This window comes from Melanotaenia boesemani, chromosome 16 (assembly GCF_017639745.1).
Source record: "Melanotaenia boesemani isolate fMelBoe1 chromosome 16, fMelBoe1.pri, whole genome shotgun sequence".
NCBI classification, from domain to species: domain Eukaryota; kingdom Metazoa; phylum Chordata; class Actinopteri; order Atheriniformes; family Melanotaeniidae; genus Melanotaenia; species Melanotaenia boesemani.
The window spans coordinates 8465895-8489829 of NC_055697.1; the positions used below are offsets into that span (position 1 = coordinate 8465895).

At 41.0% G+C, this 23935-nt stretch overlaps 1 protein-coding gene across 1 annotated transcript in view; it reads right to left on the reverse strand.

Moving 5' to 3' along the window:
* Positions 1-23935, reverse strand: part of dntt (deoxynucleotidyltransferase, terminal) — a 125887-nt gene that overhangs the window by 79083 nt on the left and 22869 nt on the right. Inside the window, exons 4-7 of the mRNA XM_042009579.1 lie at positions 12655-12825; positions 9364-9435; positions 9007-9130; positions 5857-5989 (exon numbers count right to left, since the gene is read on the reverse strand). Coding sequence (XP_041865513.1) covers positions 5857-5989; positions 9007-9130; positions 9364-9435; positions 12655-12825 — 500 coding nt within the window. The remainder of the gene's footprint in view (positions 1-5856; positions 5990-9006; positions 9131-9363; positions 9436-12654; positions 12826-23935) is intronic.

The window sequence follows — 23935 nt, forward strand, 5'->3', positions numbered from 1 at the left end:
ATATCTATTTAAAGAAAGTATATAGTATGTCTGTTTCCATTTTTGACAAGGGCTATCGGCTTTAAAGATGAAGCTAATGAGCAAGTCATCACACTAGAAAATTATAGGTAATTAAATTGAGCTTCGACAGGGCTTTAAAAGGAGAACATTTTCATATATTCAAATATGTCACAGTGAAGAGAATTAGTAGATTATTAATGATGCTGCCAGCATCTTTAAGAGCATTTGAACTATTTTGTTGTGATAAGTCTCATTATTGCCTCTGTGACTGGAGAATTTTCTATTCGACATGATAAAAAGGTAAATTACTTTCACTGACTGACACATAATGTACAAGTCATCTGTCTTCAATTACAGCTCTGCATGACTCCAATTAGTTCCCATGTAATGCTCCCCAAGTCTTCAAAAACATGAACTGAGGTAAATGTGCTTCATCTTCCATAAATACTCTCTCACAAGGTCCTTCACACTCTGAAGTCACTCCTGACCCATAAATCTTGGTCAGTTACTCCTCTTCAGTTTTGACTGTCTGTGATGCTTTAATCACCCTCTTCATGTAACTTGCCACATTTCATCCTTAAGGAGCTGATATTTACGTAATCTGATATCTGCCATCTCTCTTTTTTCAAATTATATATATAATCATCTTAATTTTATTAAAGGCAAGATAAGTTTTGAGGCAAGATAGCAAAGATATTTTATGACTATGTTTTACAAGCGTGAAGCATAAATTGGGGCCTTCTTTTGTCTCTGGTTCGGTGAGATGAAACTTAAAGTGTTGAGCTGTGAGATGTGAGCTTTCAGTAGAGGAGCCATTTGTCCATGTTCATGGAGAGACATCATCTGTGTTTGCGTATTTTTCGGACTTTGTGTACCTGCTCTTTTAAGTGTTTGTTGTCTTAACTGTGTTTGTTGGTGATAGAAATGGTTTTACTGAGCTGGTAGCTGAGATTCTGGACTTTCTGTGGATACCACACGTGTTTATAGTTAAATACCTGATGTTACACCCTAAAACCAGATGTGAACCTCTTAACTTCTGATAGCGAAGTGTGCAGGCACAAGAGGTTAAGCTAAACAGTCAAGCTAAGAATGCAAAGTTAGACAATTTATAGGCAAGAAATCTGGATAACGAACCACTAAAGGTGCGTGGATGGAAGTTATTGTGCATATTGTGAATATTTCTCTCTCCTCACCATCTAGAAGCTGTGAGATTCTAATCCTGCTTTCTGTCTGTTCACCTGATGCTGATATTCATCACACATTGTTCCTTCTGTGTTTAGAAGGAAGCAGCTTTTAGTTATTAAATCCTGAACATTTCATCCTTCTTTTTCATAAATATTTGTTTTATATACTTTTTCAGGGAACACAAATGGGTTAACAATTTAAAGCTGTTCTGCAGCAATGGAGGGGGATCAAGCCTTGAAAGCTGGTGCTACTAATTCCTACAGGTGTTCCAACTTTGCTGGATTACGTACAACCCCGTCTGTCTGCATAAATGTAGTGCAGTGTGGTACCATACCTTTGTGAGCATCCATTAAAAAGTCTGTACTGTAGAAAGTAGTGTGTTGCTACAGAAATGGCAAGAAAAAGGCAATTAACAATGGAGGAGAGACAGACCATCATACCACTTAAAAATGCTGGTCTTTCCTACAGAGAAATTACAGAGAAAGTCAAGGTGTCAGTGAGTACAGTTTTCTTTACCATCAAAAGGCAGTCAGAAACTGGGGCAAACCCTGAAAGGAAGAGGTCTGGGAGACCCAAAGCCACAACTGAATCAGAGGACGAGTTTCTGAGAGTTAACATATTGCGTGATAGGCGGCTCACAGGACAACAGACTAATAGTGGTCGTAGTAAGCAAGTCTCAGTTTCAACTGTGAAGAGAAGACTTTGAGCTGCAGGTTTGACAGGACAAGTTGCAGTTAGAAGGCCATTGCTAAGATGTTAGAATAAGACAATAAGGCTTGCCTGGGCCAGGAAACACTGCCACTGGACTACTAAAGACCGAAAGAAGGAATTATGGACTGATGAATCAAAATTTTAAATGTTCAGTTCATCACAGAGGATCTTTGTACGGCATCAAATAGGCAAATGGATGGTTCCACAGGGTGTGGCATCAACTGTCAAACATGGAGGAGGAGGTGTGATGGTCTGGGGCTGTTTTGCTGGATCCAGGGTCGTGTGACTTGTACAGAGTGAGAGGCACCCTGAACCAAAACAGCCACCACAGCATTTGGCAGTGCCTTGCAATAGCCTCTGGTATGCGCCCTGTTGGTCAGGGGTTCGTCCTACAGCAAGATAATGCCCCAAAACACAATTCCAAGCTGTGCCAGAATTACCTCAGGAAAAAAGAACAAGATGGTTAGCTTGAAATCATGGAGTGGTCAGCACAGTCTCCTGACCTAAACCCCATCAAGCTGGTTTGGGATGAACTGGACAGAAGAGTGAAAGCAAAGCAACCTACAAGAGCCACACATTTGTGAGAACTTCTGCAACAGATGTGGGAAGAACTTCATGAAGAATATTTGATTTCTATCGTAGAAAGAATGCCACAAGTGTGTTCAACTGTTACATTTCCCAAAGGTGGCTACTTTGATGAGTCAAGAGTTTAAAATACATTTTGGTCTATAAATTGACTCCATGATTTCTTTTTTAACTCTTTGTACTATGCTTTCATTTCAGAGTGCGGTTAGACATTAAACTGTATAATTTTCAATAAATAACTGGAAAAACTGGGGTGTTTAAAACTTTTGACAGGTAGTGTATATTAAGAAATGTTTTAACTGTTGCTGTTTAAAGAGAAAACTGCTGCTAAATCAGTTTATTTGTTTAGTACAGTGGTCTGCAACACTTACAATCCAAAGAGCCATTTTCTCTCAGCCAGCTAAATAAAACTCATTTAGAGCTGCAAATGGTTTTTGAAAAAAGACAACTTATCATTTTAGATAAGTTGTAATCTACTACAGGAAATTTGTTGTTATTTTTGAAGAGCCACAATTTTTATTTCTATTTTTAGGTTTTAAAATAAAGAAAAACATGAAACTTTAGCAAAAGCAGGATAGATAAACTTTTTTTCAATGGGATGTAGATACTTGTGGAAAATGATGTAAAAAAAATCTATATATATATAAAAAAAAAGCCCTTCATTTCCAACCTAATGACGAGGAAAATTGATAAAAATAAATACCACAGGTGGAGAAAATGCAGTACATTTTGGTTTACAAACATTAAATCAGGGGTCTGCAACCCACGGCAACTAGCTCCCTGGACCTTCCACAATGGCTCTTAATACATGGCTAGAAATGCTAAAGAACTAATTGTTTTTAAATATAGACATAATCACAAATGCAGGTTTCTTAGCAGTTTTCAGTTTTTATCATGGAATAATTGCATTAAATTTCCACAACATAATGACACAAAGTACCTGTGATATTTCTTTTATCAATTTTTCTTGTCATTAGGTTGAAAATTAAGGGCTTTTTTTTCCATCATTTTCCACAAATATCTACATCCCACTGAAAAAAGTTTGTCTATCCTGTTTTTGCTAAAGTTTCATGTTTTTCATGTTATTGACTAAAGTGTCACAGACTGTATGAAAATACATTCAAGACTGCACAGATGCTGTTTCCAACTTACTTGAATGGTGATTTTGTCAAATGATACTTTGGTTCATGATTTTATTGGAACAAAGGGAAAATCAGGAAACAAATTAAGCTTCATTTTAGTTACTATAAATCAGCATTTAACCATCTGACAAAATAAACTAAAAACTATTAATAAGAGCGACTTTTTTGGGAATTTGGATGCATTAACACATATTCTTTAAATGTTCTTACAAAAAAAATGCAAAATGATGGCATGGGACTCTGAACAATGTGCAGAATGTTTAGGCACATTTGAGTCTAGTACATGGGGGAGTTGTTCAGCCATTATTTGCATTGTCTGGATGTATTGTCTGGTTTTAAGAGCTGAATTCACACCAGCCCTTCTGATTCTAAATGTTTCAATTTGCTCAGAAAGTCTGCTTTGTTTGGGAGGTTCGAATGCACAAAAGAACTCTGATGATGATCCAAAAGCAAACTTTGGTCCAGTCTTGAGGTGAGCCAAATGCAGGATGCGAACTATAAAGTAGGGCATCATGGGTAAAACATAGAGCACTGTGCCAGACAGCTAATCCTGCTATTGACTCCTGTTTTGGATCGTCATTTATTGCATTGAATGATTGAAGTCTGGAGAAATAAGACGTATTTAAAAAACAGGGACCTCAGTAGCAGAACAACAGACAGCAACAACAGCCTGGAACCTCCTCATGCTGGTCACCAGCTTATTCACATGCTGCTGTATGATGGCATCCCATTCTTCAACAAGCATTTGTTGCAAGTCATTTAGTGTAGCTGTGCTGGTCACCTTGGCATGATCAGCACACCCAGGCTGATCCCACAAATGTGGGAAGGGTTGAGGTCGGGGCTGCAGTCAGTCATTTTACTCCCAAATTCTGGAGGTATTCACTAATAAACCCTGCTCTGTGGAGATGTCATCATGGAGAGTTCAGTCCCAGACAGTGCAAATATGTGACTGCCACTCGTTGCAGAATCTCACCTCAGTCTCTCTAAGCACTGAGATTATCTCCAATTATGACAAACCTAGTTTTTCCAATGGAGGAAAATGCCATCCCACCACCCCACTCTACAGCAAAAGCTGTTACCCTGCCAGTGCAGCAATCACCAGCACATGCCCATGTCTTCTTCGCACTTTAACCATATGATGTAACTGCCGTTTAGGCAGTGCTGCTAATCAGGCACCAATCAGGCGCCCGATTGTCACCAGCTGGAGCACCACTAATTCAACACAAATCTTAATAGCAAAATACGTGGAGAGATAACTTGGCAAGTTTTTCATATTTAACTCTGCTGCTCATCATACGTGTACATTTTCCTTACAAATGTGGCCCCATTTAAAAGAGAAATAAACTGGCTTTCCAACAGTGTAAGATTTATAGCCAAGAAATATTGTTAAAAAAAAAAAGACATAATCCACCAATCAATAATTTCCATTTAGCATATAACATACTGTTTTATCAAAAGCTATTTGGTTTAAAAAACCCTTGAGTACCACACCTTGGCAAATGCTTATATGTTAGATTTTTTTTTACACTTCTATTGTGCTTGATAGCCAAAGGGGAAAAAAAAGAATGAGTTCTGGTAACATGTGAAGTTTGTAGCCCAGGCACTAATAAAGGCCATCAGCTATGCTGTGGCAGCTCGTTGTCCCTGTTGAGAGGCAAGCGTCTGTCCTCACTGCCAGACTGCTTTTGAATTATTTACTTCATACACTGCTGGTTATGGCTGGATTTTTACAACACCACAGAGCAGAGTACCACACGCTTACTCGGGCACAAAGCACTGCTAACGGGGAAAAAAAAAAGAGGCATGGAGGGAGGTGCCATCTGTGAGCAAATAGTTGCACTCAGCAGGCTGCAGTACAAGAGTGCCTGCTGTGCACTCTGTTGTTGACAATGTAATGCATTTGAGTGACTTGATGTTAAGGCAAAGCATGACTGGACTGCAGTTTTCTGTCAAGATGAAGAACAAAGAAAGGAGATAAGGATTATCTGTAGCTTTGAATGTAAGATTAATACATTAACAAGATCCATTCATTGGATCAAATCATTTGCAGGCACCAACTCTGGCAGTAGTTGACAAGGAAAAGTCATATGGAGAACAAACAGATCTCTTGAGATTTGGGTTGTTCTTGTGCAAAACATATATGATTTGAACAATAATGAGAGAAAAGAAAAAAATAAAAATTATGTTCTCTTTCATCAATATCAATGCTGAAAGGAGGAGACAAGTCTTGTACCTGCGAAAGCCACCTGTCAGTGCTAGTATGGCATCCGGTGTGATCGCACGGACAGCTTCGTCAATAATGTTCCCCAGGGCCCAGGCTTCCGCTTTACTGACAGCCCTGGAGATGTCTCTATAATGCAGAAAACCTGCAGGGAAAGACCATGTGGTTATTAGTCTGACAGCCAGCCATCAGTCACAGCCATTTGCTCTGGGGAAGTGGAGAGTCAGGGTGAATTAAAAGTAAGGTAAAAATGCAATATGTTCCACTGGCTGATAGAAGGAGACTACTGCTGTATGCTGGTTGCAGACATAGAAGGATAAAAGTCTGCAGAAACTGTGCTCGATGATGATTGATGCATTGATGAGTATCTCCCTTAGCATTTTCTCCCATTTTGTGCCACATAAAAAGCAGTAATTCCCTTTTATTCTTCCTTAAATGAACTGAGGTGCACTTCCAATTAATTAGAAAACCTTTAATGACGTCTCTGTCTGCGCTTTAGTAAAATTAATGGAATGACTCCTGTTTCTTGCTTCAAAGACATTTCCCATGTCAAAACATTCACATTTTTTCCTCCGCTCCTAGTGGAGACCACTGTGCTCCAAATGATGGATTATGAGCAGTTTGATGGACATGTCTCACTATAATACACTAAAGAACAGAGTTTGAAACTGAAAGGACTCTTTGAACAGTGAAAAGAAAAGTTTTGATTTACAATCCTGTGCAGTTTTTATTTATGTTAATCCAGCAAAATCCTCATAAAAAATAAAACAAACAAATAAATAAATAAGACATAAGAAAAGCTACATATGTAAATTTAATTTAAATGTACATTTAATTTAATGCTTTTGGGGGGGGACGGGGGGGTTGTTTTTTTAATTGACTAATCCTCTCAGATTCAGATGAATGTAAGGATGTATGGATTGATGGGCTTTCATGAAGGTGATTCTCTGCTTGCAAATACTGTTATTCCCTCGCAGTGCAGAAATATGAGGGGCCGTTTGAGACATTATTCAGAATTACCCTCTCACAGACACATGTGAAATTTAAGTCATTCACACATTATACTGAAACCTCTCATATATCATACTGAAATCATTCACACATTATAGTAAAACCTCAGTATATATAAGAGCATTTCAGCATAGTGTATGAGAGGTTTTACTTTAATGTGTGCATGATTTCAGTATAATATAAGAGAGGTTTCAGTATAATGTGTCTGTGAGAGGGTAATTCTGAATAATGTCTCAAACTGCCCCTCATAGTAAACACCGGGCGTTTTCATACGCAGGGTCCGTTTTCAAGCGCGTCTTTTGGAGCTAAAGAAACCATAGACATGTCTATGAAAGAAATGCCACACCACTCTGCATGCTGTGTTTACATGCACGCCATAGCAGAGTCATTGTTGGGAAGCACTGAAGTTTCTTATGCTAGTTACTGTGATTTTAAACACATGTTGTTCACAATGTCTAGTTTTCATGGTAAAACATTAGGTGTGTCCCCAGTATGCATCGATAGTGAGTTTACTGCTTCCTTCAGATTTTAATGTGTCAGGGACGCAGGACATGTACCTAACAACATCACTGGAACAGTAACAAAAAATCTGCATAATACTGGCTTGAATGGAAGAGTTCCAGGAGGAAACATTCTCTAAGACAGGCCCATCAAACTCTGGTCCTCAAGGACTACTGCCCTGCAGGTTTTAGGTGCTTGCCAGCTCCAACATACCTGATTCAAATAGTATGGATCCAATAGCTTGTTGTCTCGTTTTTCAAAATGACTTAATAATTAGTGTCAGGTGTGTAAAAGTGGAGAAACATCTAAAACAGGGATCACCAACTCTGGACCTCTTGAGTCGGTGTCCTTCAAGTTTTCAATATGTCTATGCTGCAGCACACCTGATTCAAATAGTGAGTAGTTAAGAGGCTGATGCAGGCCTTAACAACAAGCTGTTGTAGAACTGCTGCGTCCCTGCTGCAACACAAAACCTGTAGGTCACTAGCTCAAGAGGTCTGGGGTTGGTAATCCCTGATCTAAAACCTGCATGACAGTGGCCCTTGAGGACTGGAGTTTGAGATCCCAGCTTTTGAATAAACATGGCTGCACAGCTTAGATTTGCAAATTTGCATCAAACTAAACTTATATCTTTTGTAACAGTGGCCTTTGAATAAACAAGACCATAGAAGAGATCTTTCACTCTAATTCACAGCACCAAGTTTAGTGAAACCCTAACTGTATTCCAGTACAAATACCTCATACCAAGTGTCAAGCATGGTAGTGGTAGGGGGATGATTTAGGCTTCTTTTGCAGACACAGAACCAGGACACCTTTCAGTTGTCTATATACCAAAGTATACATAGGAGCATCAATCTGACAGCTAAAGCTTCATTGAAACAATGTCCAACTGGACAATGTTTCCAAACACAGCAGCAAATTTACCGCAGAGTGACTGAAGATGAAAAGAATCAAGGTGTTCTAAAAGTCCAGACCTCTGCCTGGTTCTACTGCTATGATGGGCCCTTTGGGAGATCTGGGCAATAATCAGATGCACGTGATGTAAAGAAGGGGTAGCCAGAATTGTTCCACAATAATACATGAGACCAGTAAAGTCAAAGAAATCAATTAGCTCAAATTATTGCTGCTACAGGTAGCTCTACAAGCCATTAAATCATGGAATATGTTTAGATTTTATTTTCTTTTTACACACCATTTCTGCATTTTCATTAGGTTTTTCTTACATAAATAATGACAATATGATCTGTTTTGTGTTCATCTTAGGTTGCAATGAGCTTTTTTCATGGTATGGTGAGGACCAGATGATTGTTTTTTTTTATTATGTCCTCATACATTTAAACCAATCAAAACTTGGAGTTAGCAACTTCTAATGGCTTTCACATAGCCCCACTGCTTGATGAGATGTATGCATTTTCTGTTGCATTTCTTTAGTGCAAACTTTGCCATGTCTCATGTTGTTTAAAGGCTACACACTGATTTAAAACCATAGGAAGCTGCCTAAGGGACAAAAATAAGGCCTAAATGACGTGCAGTTTTCCTGGAAATTGAACAGTTAAGCCTCTAAGTGTCTCTTTAAAGCAAGCTCATGTTGAAGTTTCCAGTCTATAATTTGTGAAGTGGCTGAGTGAAGATGGAAAAATGTTGATGTACCACTTTGTTGCATCCGGTTTAGATGAATGCTGGGCTCTGCCAGAATGTCGCTGAATGAGCGCATCCCTCTGCGGTACCACTTCTCGGCTGTCTTAGGTCCAACCCCAAACACACTTGTGAACAGCTGGCAGGAAACGAGGTAAGGGCGTAATCAAGAAGACATGCACTGAAATGACAGGCTCTTCTCAGAAGGGGGTTAGCATTCAAAGATTCAAAGAGCTCTGTGTCCTTAAGAGATAGCAAATGCAGATCCTTTCACTGCGATTTCAAAGCTACACCACTGACAAAACAAATGATTGAGTTGTTTTCTTTTTTTTGTTGTTGTTGTGTTTTTTGTTTGTTTTTCCATCCACTGACCTTGAGTGTTTGATACCTTTCATCTGCGAGGATTTTCTCGACTTCAAATGAGCGGCCACATTGAAGGATCTCCTGGAATACATAAAAGTAGATGATATTAGCGAGGAAAGTTTTGACATTGACATTGACATGTGTTCCCTGGTTTCTGCTCCATCTGCTATCAGCAAATGGCCCAAAATTGCTGCTCATTTGAAAACCATTTCAACTTAAATCAGGTGTCCTCATTTCCATTTCCTTTCCAGAGATAACGACTTTGTTGTTGTGAAACCTGGGATTAATACCGGTTTAATGTCAATCATTAAAAAAAAAAAAAGCCCAAGGTAATGTTTTCCCAAGATTTCTATTGTTTGCTCTGAAAATACCTTTAACTGTCTGCGTCAAGCCCCACTAACTTGCTCGTCACATTTTAACTGCCGTCATTAGGTGAAGGTGTAAAATAAAGCAACAGTTATCTTATTCATGGGGGAAACTGTAAAAGTAAGAATAGGTCTCTGTGAATTTAGATGAAAGTCTGTACAGATGAAGCACTGCTCCCAAGCTTTAGACTGTGAGTACAGTAGAGTTTGAAGCAGCCTTCACTGCTCAGCGATGCATCCAGCCGTCCAATTCTGCTGTTCAAGCCTCCAGCTAAGGCCAACCTCAAACGCAAGGATCATGCTTCACCACACTCCTTGCTCTGGGAAAGACACCCCCCTCCCTTCCCTCCCTCACACACACACACACACAGACACAGAAAACGCACACTGACTATTCATCCCCGACTCTGCTTCAACGCTTGCAGACTTTCATGTCAGTGGGTTTATATCCTCTCCTCACTTTGGATGTTCAGTCAGCAGCGAGCGGTTCGGTCGCCTCTGATAGTGTCACTCTGATGTTCACAGGCGCATCAAGCGTTTTGTTTTTCCTCTGTTTGGTTTCACTTTGTTTTTCCTGTCATGTCATTTTCTTGTTTTGAGCAGCAATCTGTTCAAAGAGACAACCCAGCGAAAAGAAAAACCCCACCGCCGGGCGTGCATCGGAATCGCGAACAAACAACGAGGAGGAGAGGTCACAGACAGAAAGTCTGCTTTGGTCTCGCTGGAACATTTATGTTACTTTGTTTAATAAATCTGACTCTGCACTGACAGATTAGACAGATTTGGAGACCGGCTTTCAGACCTGCCATGTGGATGTCAGGAAGTTGGCTTGCAGGGCTCACCTTTGTTTTCCTGCAGAGAGATTTCCTGACTTTTCCTGTTATGAGCTGCTGTGATTCCTGATCTGAGCTCGATGAGGGTGATGAGATGAAGTGACCTAATAAGATAATAAATTTCTCCTCTCAAAGACAATAAATCTGTCATTGTGTGCTGCAAGTGTATGAGAACTTTTTATAAAGCACCTGTCTACATAAAATTCAACAACTTCTTATGTATTTTTTGGAAAGATTTACCAGAATTTTTCTTTGACCTGCCTTCAGTATTTGACAGCAGATGAGCTGTGCGGCAAGTGTTTTTGATGGCACAGTAAAATATTACCAACAAAATCCAGAGTACTCAGAAGATTTCATTGTGTGATTTAGTAATTGGCTCGATACCGACTGGCCCTGAAATAAGGACCCCTCTTGTGTGGTGCTTCCCAAGGATGAAGATAGTTTTCTACTGACTTTATTCATGCCAGGCTTTAATGTAACTCCAGTTTCCTTTTTAGTGAACTTGTGATGAATGTGCACCACTTTTTTCAAAACCCCTGAATAATCTCCACATCTACACAATTTTTCTTTTTTTTACATATCTACATATGCTGTGTTCTTTTTTTCTTTTGCTTACTTTTCTTTTGCAAAACTCTCAAAAATCTGTTGGGATCACTAGGAGACCAATCACAGTCTCATTCATCACAATAGTTTCAGTTCTTATTTTCCTGACAAGGAAGCAGAAAGTTAAAATCCTGACCCACAAAATTATTCATAAAACCATTGGTTTGAAATAAATTCCATAAAGCTCCAGCTGTCTTTTGTCACCAATTATGCTGCCAACAGTAGAGAGTACAAGAGTCTGCAAAAGTTGTTTGCCATTCATACTTCCTCCGTAAGTGTTTTAATCTGTCCAAAACCCCCCCATGAATAAATCATTGCATTAATATGAATATATATGTATATGAAAATGATTAGGATATAAATTCCCCTAACAGAGTGAATAAATGAAAGCTTATTGGCCAGTTTGTGCGATCACTACATTTCCCAAGAACACTGTTCCATGAGAAATCATGCATCCAATGGCTGCATGCTTACTGTAGCATACGTGGTGTCATCACTGCCTGAACAAGGTGCAGCTGAATGAGGAGCAAATGTGACGTTTGGAAAGTAATACAAAAATTTGGCTAAGTATGGACGCTGTAAAGAACGGGGCTGATTACAAGAAGGAGAAAAGGAGATAGGGGAAAGTGCTAATGACAAAAGAAGAGGTGAAAGCCATTGAGAGCTGACATGAAACAAGTCAGATCTCAGAACAAGAACAAGTATGATTAAATGCATTCAGTTGTACTTATAATCTGGATTATTTTCCCTGAAAAATGTGACTAGTGGAAATTGTGATTGATTGAAATCTAAACAGGTTTATTTAGACCTCTGTTAGTTAATGATTACGGCCTTTAAAGTTTATTACATTAAACATTTACACTATCATTTTCACCTTATTCACATTAGTCCTTCATGCCCATTTCATCTCCCTCCTCACATTGCTTTCTGACGCACAGGAAACTGCTTTACAACTGCTTACTGTCAGTAATCTTTTGTTGTGTTCTAAGGAAAGTAACAACAATAAACGGTGATATTAAACTTGAGTCTGCTGTGCTGGTCAGAGTTAATACAGTGTACAATAAAATATATTTTGTGGCAGAAAGATTTATTCCCTATTACCATGGCAACACATCTAGCCTGCTCTTTTATCTTACCAGCTCAGGAAACCATGCACGTCTAAAAGTGACACTGTGGTGACACCTTCAGCATTCACAACCAGCAGGCCAAGCATGAAGTTGGGAGTGAAACTGCTGAGAGTTTGTAAGTGAGGTAATCAATCACAATGAACACATCATTTATTCTGACTTTTTCATTTACGAGAGATGTTAGAAAATCAGTCCCAGTGGATAAAAACAGAAGCCATCACTGACTTAAACTCATGAAAAGAATTTAAAGTTTTGTTTATCTTCTTTTTGGTGTGGCTGAATTTGATTTAGCTTTCTTCTCTTGACAACACCTTAAGACAAAGTGGCTTTTCAACAGCTGGACCCTCCCTGCATGTTGGGTCTAGGCATTACCTCTATGACAGCATTGGTGTGTTCACCCAGGCAGGGCAGGTCCTGTGTTGCCCTGAGACAATGCACCGCCCAAGGCAGACTCTTCAGGACAGACGCAGCTCTTCTGAAGGCCAGGCATGGACCATCAATCTCGTTGAATTCATAGCTCTCTGCTAGCACTTCGAATGCATCCTACAAGGAGAAGCAGATGAGGACAGGTGAATGCAGACGGAGGGAAATTGTTGGAAAGATTAGATTTCCTCCTGTATATGTGATAAGCATTGCATGTCCAGCTTACTGGCTAAGTCATCAATTCTTTAAAGTATTTAAACAGAGGGAACGATGAGAAAAGGGGACAATGGGAGGTCAAGTGGAAGTGTTTCATGTGTGCACTCACATGTGAGACGCATTGAGCCATAAAGAAAAAGCAGACAGATACAGGAGCTCTCTCCATTTCCCTCCTTCAACCTCAATCCTCCATCTGTGTTCCTGTCCCTGTACAGGACCTGCAGCTTGTTGCTTCTCTTCTGGATGACCTGACAGCCACATTAGATGCTGCACGCACCAGACAAGAACCTGTCAATTTTCACTTGTTTGTAACAGGCACCCCAGGGGGCAACAATGGATTTTCCCTTTTTAAAGGTGACATGCAGTTTTTGCTCCAACAGGCAGCAACCAGAATTTTGGATGAATGAATACCCTTCTAGCATGCACACAGATAACATATAACTCTATAAGCCACTTGCTAACCCACCCTCCTCAGATGTGATAGGGTAATGTGCTTCTTGAGTCTGAGAACCAGACAAATCAGAATGTCCTCATTCAAATGCTGAGCCAATCCCAACCATCTACCTACAGTACTGTTACATGGTTTCTTCCTTGGCCTTCATGGTGCCTATTAATTTGAATTCAGAACAGGTGTGTATACACTGAGATCATGTGACACTTTACCTATTTTAATTAATTATGTGACCTAAGAAGGTAAATTGTAGTAGCAGAGCTTATATAAGGTCTTTATATCAAAGGGACTGTATGCATGTGCATATACCATTCTTGGTTTGTTTTTGTTATTTTTTTTCATTTCACATCACCAGTTTGTAGTGATGATGTGATGAAGCTTCGTGAAGCACCATTCTTTAGTGTTTAAACTGTTTTAGTTTTTGATGTATCTTGATCAGGAGATGTGGAAAAATTGGCTTTCAGGCAAAAACATCTCTGGACGCTGACTTGAATAATAAAAAGCAGTTTATTACAAAAGTTCAGACATCAAAACAGTTTTCTGCAGCAAAATCTGGAGGTCCCAAAGCCAGAACGAAGACCTCCAGACCTGATGTGTCGTTCTGTCTTATATAGGGTTTAAACAAAGAAAATTCCTCAGTCCTGTGTCCTCCAATCATAGAGTTTGCCTATAGGATACTCATTTGCATGGAATGCATGTTCTTGTGTCAATCCAGTCTGTGGGACAGAGAACCTTATATGGTAAAGACTTAAGTGTGTACCATACAAATGCTATGCTTAGATACCTCATTTTCATAAAAAAAGAAAAAAGGGAGAGTAAACACCATTTAATACAGCATCAGAGTGACAGTGTCTATTAACAGAAGCTGGACAGCTTCACGGTTTCTGCAGCTGAAGTGATGAGCTATTGTTGCAGAACCAAGTGAAGAAAATCATGGCACCACAGGAGTGGTGCATCATCATCATCATCATTGTAGCCATTCACTAACTAAACAAGTGGTTCTGTCATATGTGTTATGGAAAATGTCTGTTAGATGGAGTCCATTTGTGCAATGAAGAATAGAGCAGGCAGGGGCAGTAATATAACTTCTAATAGACTTAGTATTTAGTATTGAAGCAGCACAAATTCTCTGAAATAGGTCATCAAGTTTTCTTCTATTCAACATCCATCTTAAAGACAATCCAAAGTGTTTCAAGGAAGAAATGGCTTAGAGAAACAACAGTACAGGAGGATATGATCTACTCAAGCTCTACACAAATACGCATAAAAAGAGAAAAGAAAAAAGAAAACAGATCAGCACACCTGAAAAATCCTGGAAAAGTAATGTGGCTCATTATAGATGCAACAATGTGTCAGTGCCCTCCAGCATTTTCTGTTATGTGCTTCTCAATGACAGAAATGTGGTAATTGCCTTTTTTCATCAAATTGTTCATGTATAGCACACCATTGTGGTTATTTGATTGGTTTTACTTTGTTGCCTCTAACAACAATTCTAAAAAAAAAAAAAAAAAAGTCCCCCTGTGTTATTTCCTGTTCTTATTAGAAAGCCCATTATCACCAGGTGTTTGCTTCTTTAAACCCAGTTTGTCTTCTGGCCATTTTTTTCATAACCTGAACTCCTGTTTTTCAAAGCAGATTATTTTTCTTGTTATATCAGAAAAACACAAGTGTGGCTAATAATACCAATATATTGGTTCTTTTCAAGTGTCTCAGTGAGAAAAAAGGACCCAAATGCAGGAATGGTAAATTGTCTGTATTTATATAGCGCTTTACTGTACCTGTAACGATGCCCAAAGCGCTTTACATCATACATCACATTTACCCATTCACACACACATTCATGCACTGATGGCGGAAGCTGCCATGCAAGGCAGCTCAACCACGACCCATCAGGAGCAATTAGGGGTTCGGTGTCTTGCCCAAGGACACCTCGACATGAACTCGACTTGGCTGAAGATCAAACTGGCAACCATCGAAGTTACAAGACAACCGCTCTACCTTGCTGAGCCATGCCACCCCCCCAGTAGTGACAGCCCGACTCCTCTGACACACAAAGTTCTGACACATGCACCGTAGCGCATAAAGCAAACAAACCAAAGCACTGAGCTGATGTTTGGTCTCATCATGTGACATTTGGAACAATTGAGCAATGACAGAAGCAGCTGAGTCCGTCTGATTGGTTTAGTTTGTCAATCAAATGTATGTGATGGAGTTTTAGTTGTTAAAATTTCATAGGAATGAATGGGTGTGTCATGGGGAGGGTACCTCTCTTTATTGGTGTTAATGTGGCGTTTTCTTTTTTTTTTTCTTCTTCTTTTTTTTTTTGTGTGTGTGTCTTGTTTTTCCAGAGTTGGCTGGTTTGGTTAAAATGCAAAGAAATTTAGTTTATAAAAGCTTATAGCCAGTTACATACCTTTACTCTGCTCTCAAAACATGCCCTCTTTTGTCACACACCTATAAACTTCAACCTATAAACTGCAAAGTGAATTTGCACCAGTCACATGTGAAAAATCGCAGTCTATATTTGTACAGCACCATTTAAATGTTTCATTATGTAGTTCATATGGAGGTACAATTAGATATGACAAATAAAGTCATTATCCATATTGCTGGGACTTGATTAAAGGTAAAACATGTCTCAATTGCACTTTATTTTATCAACCATTAGAACCGTCTCATTGAAAACCATTTTTTAGTGAAGTGTCAAAGCTTCAATGAGCCATCACTACAAATGAAACAGAAGGAAAATGGACATAAGAAATGACTTTTAATAGAACAAAGGGCGCCACCAGAGTAGGATAAAACAGCACATTAGTTAACAAAAGCTAAAACTAAGAAAGACTCAAAGGGAACAACTCAGAGGATAAGGTAGGACAATGTGAAAGGAAGGATCAGGCCAAAAACAGCAAAAACCAGGGGTATGTATTAACTGAGGGAACTAAAGATGAGACGGGGAGAAGGTGGGTGGTAATTAGTTAACAGAAACCAGGTGAACCAAAAGTAAACTGAGCTGAAGCAACAACGGAACAGGCTCTACTAAATAAAACAAGAGTAAGAGAAACTAGAATATTAATCAATTCTTAAAACAGCTAAAGACAGAAACAGAACTGACACCCACAGATCATGACACCTTGAAACAAAATCAGCTAAATAATCTTTTTTCTACTGTTTCCATCTATCAGGTGGGCAGATTGGAAAAACAAACCCTATCCACTTTATAAATTTTTCAAATCTGTCATTTATGCCATTTATAAGTTCTCCAACTTTGATTATCTTTGATTTTATTTTAACCAATATAACAATATAAAATTCAAAATGTAATGTCAACTACAGACACCACCTAAAACATAAAACAAAGCTAATTTTTCTGTGGAAATTTGGAGTCATTTGTATATGTCTATTGTATTTCTGTCCATCTGAGATAAGCTCCTGTCCAGAAAACCTGGTGGGATTCCCACACAGAGTTCACAAAATGGCTTCCTTCTGAGTTGAAGAGTTTGAGGTAAAATCTCTGAATGTAGCAGCACACTGTGTTGAATGAAAATGGTTTTTCAGGGTACTCATGCAGTGCCATTTGAGGACTCGAGGGTCCTACGCATCCAAGTGTGGTTCCATCCTTGGCCATTTTTTGCACTGAGATTTTTCCATATTCTCTGAATATTTTTACAGCATTAGCCTCTGCAGATGGTGAAAAAAAAGGCTATTCCTCTTACACTGAAGAATAGTTTTTAAAACTCTTCACTAATTACAAGGCTAATTTAAAAGCAGAAAATGATAAGCCATGACCCATCCACTGTTAGAATAAGTCTTTGGTAGATGCTCAATCAGTCTAGCAGCTTTTCATGTAAACTGCAACTCAGTATGATTTATAAAACAATAACAAAGCACAAGCAAGAAATAAGAAAATAAATATGTATTTTAAAAAAAGTATTTATAGAATCAGTCATTTAAAAAAGGCAAAGTAGGGTTAGAAAAGTAAATAGTGCACGTTAAACATAAGCTCTTTCAAAGAGATAAGTTGTAACTAGTCTTTCAGATAGAAAGGTTGTGTGTGTTTTGCACCCAGACTGGCAACTGGTCCAGTAGAGGAGGAGCCTGAAAAGTGGTTTTGGACCTGGAAATTCTTTCCATCCATCCATCCATTTTCTGCTGCTTATCCGAAGTCGGGTTACAGGGGTAGCTGCCAAAGCAGGGAAACCCAGACTTCCCTCTCCCCGTCCACATTCACCAGCTCATCCGGAGGGATCCCGGGGCGTTCCTAGGCCAGCCGAGAGATGTAGTCTGTCCAGTGTGTCCTGGGTCTTACCCGGGGCCTCTTTCCGGTGGGACGTGCCCGGAACACCAGGGAGGCGTCCAGGAGGCATCCTAACCAGATGCCCGAGCCACCTCATCTGGCTGCTCTCGATGTGGAGGAGCAGTGGCTCTACTCTGAGCCCCTCACCGAGCTTCTCACCCTATCTCTAAGGGAGAGCCCGGCCAAACTCATAACAGTTATGAACAGAATCGGTGACAGAGGACAGCCTTGGCAGAGTCCAACCTGCACTGGAAACGATTCTGATTTACTGCCGGCAATGCAGACCAAGCTCTGACACCGGTCGTACAGAGACCGGACAGCTTGTACAAGCGGGTCCAGCACTCTGTACTCCAGGAGTACCCCCCACAGGGGTCCCCGGGGGACACAGTCGAATGCCTTCTCCAAATCCACAAAGCACATGTAGATTGGTTGGGCAAACTCCCATGCCCCCTCAAAGACCCTGAAAAGGGTGTAGAGCTGGTCCACTGTTCCACGACCGGGACAAAAACCACACTGCTCCTCCTCAATCCAAGGTTCGACTATCTGACAGACCCTCCTCTCCAGCACCCCTGAATAGACCTTACCGGGGAGGCTGAGGAGTGTGATCCCCCTGTAGTTGGAGCACACCCTCCGTCCCCCTTTTTGAAGAGGGGGACCACCACCCCAGTCTGCCAGTCCAGGGGAACTGTCCCCGATGTCCACACGATGCTGCAGAGGCTCGTCAGCCAAGACAGCCCTACAATATCTAGAGCCCTAAGGAACTCTGGGCATCCACCCCAGGGGCCTTGCCACCGAGGAGCTTTTTAACCACCTCAGCGACCTCAGCTCCAGAGATGGGAGAGCCAGCACCAGCTACCCCAAACATGTCTTCCGATGCTTCCACATCTGAAGATGTGTTGGTGGGATTGAGAGGGTCTTCAAAGTTTTCCCCCCACCGCCTCAAAACCTTTCCGAGTCGAGGTCAGCAGCCCCCCATCCCCACTGTACACAGTGTTCATGGAGCACTGCTTTCCCCTCCTGAGCCAGACCAGAATCGCCTCAAAGCCATCCGGAACTCATTCTCCATGGCCTATCCAAACTCCTCCCATGCCCGAGTTTTTGCCTTAGCGCCTGCCGAAGCTGCGCTCCGCTTCGCCCACCGATACCGATCAGCTGCCTCTGGAGTCCCACAGGCCAAAAAGGCCTGATAGGAGTCCTTCTTCAGCTTGATGGCTGACTGCGGGTGTCCACCAACGAGTTCAGGGGATACCACCACGACAGGCACCAACGACCTTACGGCCACAGCTGCGACTGGCCACCTCGACAATAGAGGCACGGAACACAGCCCATTCAGACTCAATGTCCCCCGTCTCACCCAGGACATGGTTGAAGCTCTGCCGGACATGGGAGTTGAAACTCTTTCTGACAGGGGACTCTGCCAGGTGTTCCCAGCAGACCCTCACAACATGCTAGGGTCTGCCAGGCCTGACCGGCATCCTCCCCCACCATCTGAGCCAACTCACCACCAGGTGGTGATCAGTTGACAGCTCCACCCCTCTCTTCACCCAAGTGTCCAGAACATGCAGCCGCAAGTCCGACAACACGACTACAAAGTTGATCATCGAACTGCGGCCTAGAGTGTCCTGGTGCCAAGTGCACATGTGGGCACTCTTATGTCTGAACAAGGTGTTCGAAGTCCAACAACAAAACACCACTCGGATTTAGATTAGGGGGGCCGTTCATCCCAATTACACCCCTCCAGGTCTCGCTGTCATTGCCCATGTGAGCATTGAAGTCCCCCAGCAGAACGAGGGAGTCCCCAGAAGGAGTCCGCTCCAACACCCCCTCCAAGGACTCCAAAAAGGGTGGGTACTCTGAACTGCTATTTGGTGCATAAGCACACACAACAGTTTGTGTTTATGCAGCAGAGGGAGGCTACCCTTTTGTCCACCGGGGTAAACCCCAACTTACTGCTTGCCACCTCTCACCGGGAGCAACTCCAGAATGGAAGAGGGTCCAGCCCCTCTCATCGACAGTGGTTCCAGAGCCCAAGCCATGCGTCGAGGTGAGTCCAACTATATCTAGCCGGAACCGTTCAACCTCGCGCACCAGCTCAGGCTCCTTCCCCGCCAGAGAGGTGACATTCCCTAGAGCTAGCTTTTGCAGCCAAGGATCAGACCGCCAGGGTCCCCGCCTCTGGCAGCCACCCACAGGAGGGGAGGCCCATGTCACCCTTTTGGGCTGAGCCCGACCCGGCCCCACCTCCAAGCCTGGCTTCAGAGGGGGGGCCCCGGTGACCCACGTCTGGGCAAGAGAAACCTTGCCCGGAATGGGGTCCCCGGTGACCCACGTCCAGGCAAGGGAAACCTTGGTCCCTGCTTTCTCATCATCATAGGGGTGATTTGAGCCGACCTTCATCTGGTCCCTCCCCTAGACACCTGTTTGCCATGGATGACCCTACCAGGGGCATGAGCCCCCGACAACATAGCCGCTAGGATCGTCAGGACGCACAAACTCCTCCACCACAATAAGGTGGTGGCTCAGGGAGGAGCCTGGAAATTCCAGGAAGCACAATATATTGTGTCCTGGCTGATTGATGTGCCTTTTCTCTCATATCAACACACACACGTGCACATGCAGCATATGTACAGTAGACTTGGATAAAAAAGAGCAAACACCCTGCAGTGCAAGGCCTCCAGCATGTTGACAACAGAAATGTCACGGATGAACAGATGAGTGGATATATATAATATCTGTCTGTAAAGAGTTCTTTTGACACGCTGTAGCTTATATCCTGTCTGTTATCCGAGCTCCTTCAAGCCGGAAAAAGTCAGTCCAATACAGACTCTTGCTCGGTCACTTTTTCTCTTTCTTTTCCTTGCTTCCTCTGATAAAGCTGTGCTGTGAAGCAAAAGACGGCTGTAAGGTGATGCCCAGGGTGGAAAAGAAAAGTTGTGAAGTGCAGTTTCTCAACCTCAGGATGCTGCAGGGCAAAGACGGCTCCAGGAATGTGCATAATGAATGTCAGTGTGGCACAGAGTGTTAAGGTCAGAAACTCAAGTAGTGTAGCTTTAAATGACACATCCTTGTGAAAGATTATTCCAAGGTCCTTCAAGTGAGGTGGAAACCAAAGTAATGCCTTCCAGCGTGATTCTTTGCTCTTTTTATAACTCATTCTGACACCCTCACCTTTTATCACTTAATATACTGATTACTGTTACTTTTATATTTTATAAACTTTTGTGTCTTTTTTTGCTTCCCTTTTGTCTCCACTATTTTCCATTTGAGTGTGCAGTCTCATCAAGGAGCTGAAAATGAATCTATAAATAAACAAAACATAAGATCAGCAAATGTTCGATAAAGGAAAAAATTTGTTTCATCATTTATGTTTTACATAAACAGGTAAATAATTATAAAAAGAATGTGAGTAGAATGCAACACAGCCTGTCAGTGCAATGTATCCAAAGGACCAACACCAAAAACTACTATAAGGCCTTAAGCTTAGGAGTGCTAAATCAAGGGTTTGAGCTTAATGCAGCTTAGTGCTCGCAGAGCTAGACTCCAACACATTCCTGCCTTCATTTCCTCTCCTCCAGCCAAGCTGTGAGCTGAGGTCACTGCACCACCCGTCGTCCTGTGTAGACATGCATCCTCAGGTCAGTGAACAGCAGACTTTTAAGTCCAGCTCACCCAGGAGATGCACTGACCCGTTTACTGCAGCACATGGAAAGGAAACGACCCTATATATATCACACAAACAAACACTCATGAGGACACAGCTGGGTTCTCCTCACAGCATGCAACAAATAGGAAAAGCAAGCTTGTGACTGGATAGGTTACAGGGCATGCTTGTGTTGTGCAAGTGTTTAGAGAGCAGAATGTGTTATAAGAAGGTTGGGTAAATGTGTTTGGATCAGTGGTTTGGAACGCCCAGAAAATTTAAAAATAACAAAAGCAAGGGGGTGAACTTTAGGTTAATTAGAATATAAAGAGATTGTACTAGAAGTAGTACTAAAGAAAATATATTGTTTTTGCCATTTCTTTAACCTTTTAGCTAGAATAACCAACACTTTCCAGACTAACATGAATGTGTCATTATGTCGGAACATGGCTGTACAGCAGAGTACAATCATACTCTTCATATTCTAATTACAGCCCCAAATTATGGTGTAGGCCAAGTGAACAAGACCTGTGTTTACCTGACCAACTCCAATTTTCATTTGCTATTCAGGCTGAGGGATTCCACTCGCTGTTGCGATCAATTTGTTGAAGCAATCAGTGTGAGGCTGTTTGAGGATATTCTGAATTAAATAATTTGAAGGGAATGCATGTTCAGGGATCTTCCCTGATAATGATGCCCCAATTTCTGAGTTGGCTTTTTTTCTTCTTCTTCTTCTTCTCAAATTCATATTGGAATGATGAGTGATAAGAGCCTACAAGTGGAGGCTGGAGTGATGGAGGGAGCATATTGTGCTGCAGTGCAGGGAGCAAGATGGGAACTTTGCTGCTTAATCACATTGCTCAGATTGGACATGGGAAGCAGCAGCTGCTCGAGTTTTCTGCTTAAACTAGTTTTATTAGTTTAAGGCTCTATTATTTAAGCCTCTATTATTTAAGCTTTATTATGGCCCACATCTACAGTTTTGTTTGGCCCATATTTTTCCTTAATTTACAGCATTGACTCCATGTGAGTGTAGCTGCCAAAACTCAGCCACAAGACCACCACGTGTGGACCACAAGGAACTTCCTGTAATCTATGTCTAGGCTGGCTCCTCAAACCTGCTTTTTATATTTTCTAGCTAACTGATTTATTGCATCCATAACTCATGGGAGAGCATAGCTGATATGCATCTGTACTTTGCCCACCCTGCCTCCCAACACCCACTGATCAATATCAATAGTCAAAAAGCCCAAAACAAAGCAAACTAGCTAATGTGGTGGTGAAGATTTGGACCGTTGTGTAAGGGTCCAAAGTCCTGGCTCCAAACAATTGAAAGAGTTCATAAGAACAACTCCTAACGGCCTAAAGCAACAAAATATGTACTCATCACTCTGCAAATGAATCTGCAATGTCAGGAAACAGTTGTTTCCTCTGTATATCTTGCAGTAACAGCAAATATGTTTGAACTATTGTATTTTAATAAACTGCACAAGAGAAGACAACACAAAAGTAAAAATCTTTTTTCAGATATGTCAACATTAAATATCCATGAGCGTTCGTAGGAAAAAAATGAGTGAACGCTACAATCATTGTTTAAAAAAGAAGTGTGTTTGCAGGATTTAAGAACAAATTGGTTCTTAAGAACTATTGGTCAATGACACCCAATGACATGAAACCACCTACAGCAGCACCGATTACCAGCTAAAGGAACATTTCTACATGTTTCGCAAGTGTTGCCTTTGTCAAAGTTCCTCATGAGGAGGAAGAAAGTGGGGGGGAAACAAGTTTGAAACCACCATATTATAACTATTTTTGTAACTCTGACTTAGCCTCAGTCAGTAAACACAACACTTCACTAAAATAATGGTCACCTACTGTCTGGGTTTAGACAGAATCATGATTATTCGGGATAAAATGTATTCCTTTTATACTGTAGCTTGGTGGCAAGTAAACATAGCAACACACTGCTACTAAACTTTCTGGCAGCTTTAACCCCTTAATGCCTGGTGTCATAAATTTGTAAACCACTTCTAGCCTTTGTTTATTTTATTTCTTTACAGCCAGTTAATGTATTTTATATCTGTATTTGCTTGTATTCACTCTTATGTGTTTTTTTCTTTTCTTTATTTATTATTAATCTTTATTCTTTATTAATTAATTTAATATTAAACTGTTTTTTTTTTTAGTTTGTTCCAGGTTTGTTTCATTTTTGCCATTTCCCCCCTTACATTTTCCCTGTTTTCATTTTATTTAAAAAACAAACAAACTGTAAATTCAGGTAATAAGGGGTTAAGCAGGAAAAGATTAATTTCTGGATAAAAAACAACCCATCATGTTTTTTGGAGCTGGATAATTTCTGCAGAAATGAACATTAAAAGCTGGGGAAGGAGGTTTTTTGTGAACAATTTATCTTATGAGTTCGGATCCTTGATTTTACAAAAATAATGGATCTGGAAACCAGAGGAGTGAGAAATAACATGTTTGTGGTAATGTTGCTTCTTTCATTGAGTCATCTATCTATCCTGAGTGTGTTCACACCTGTATTTAGTATAGAGGTTCCTCTGCTCTATCTGCCTGCCTTTCACATGGAGCAAATTAAGCAGTCCCATCCTAGCCAGGATTTGTGAAG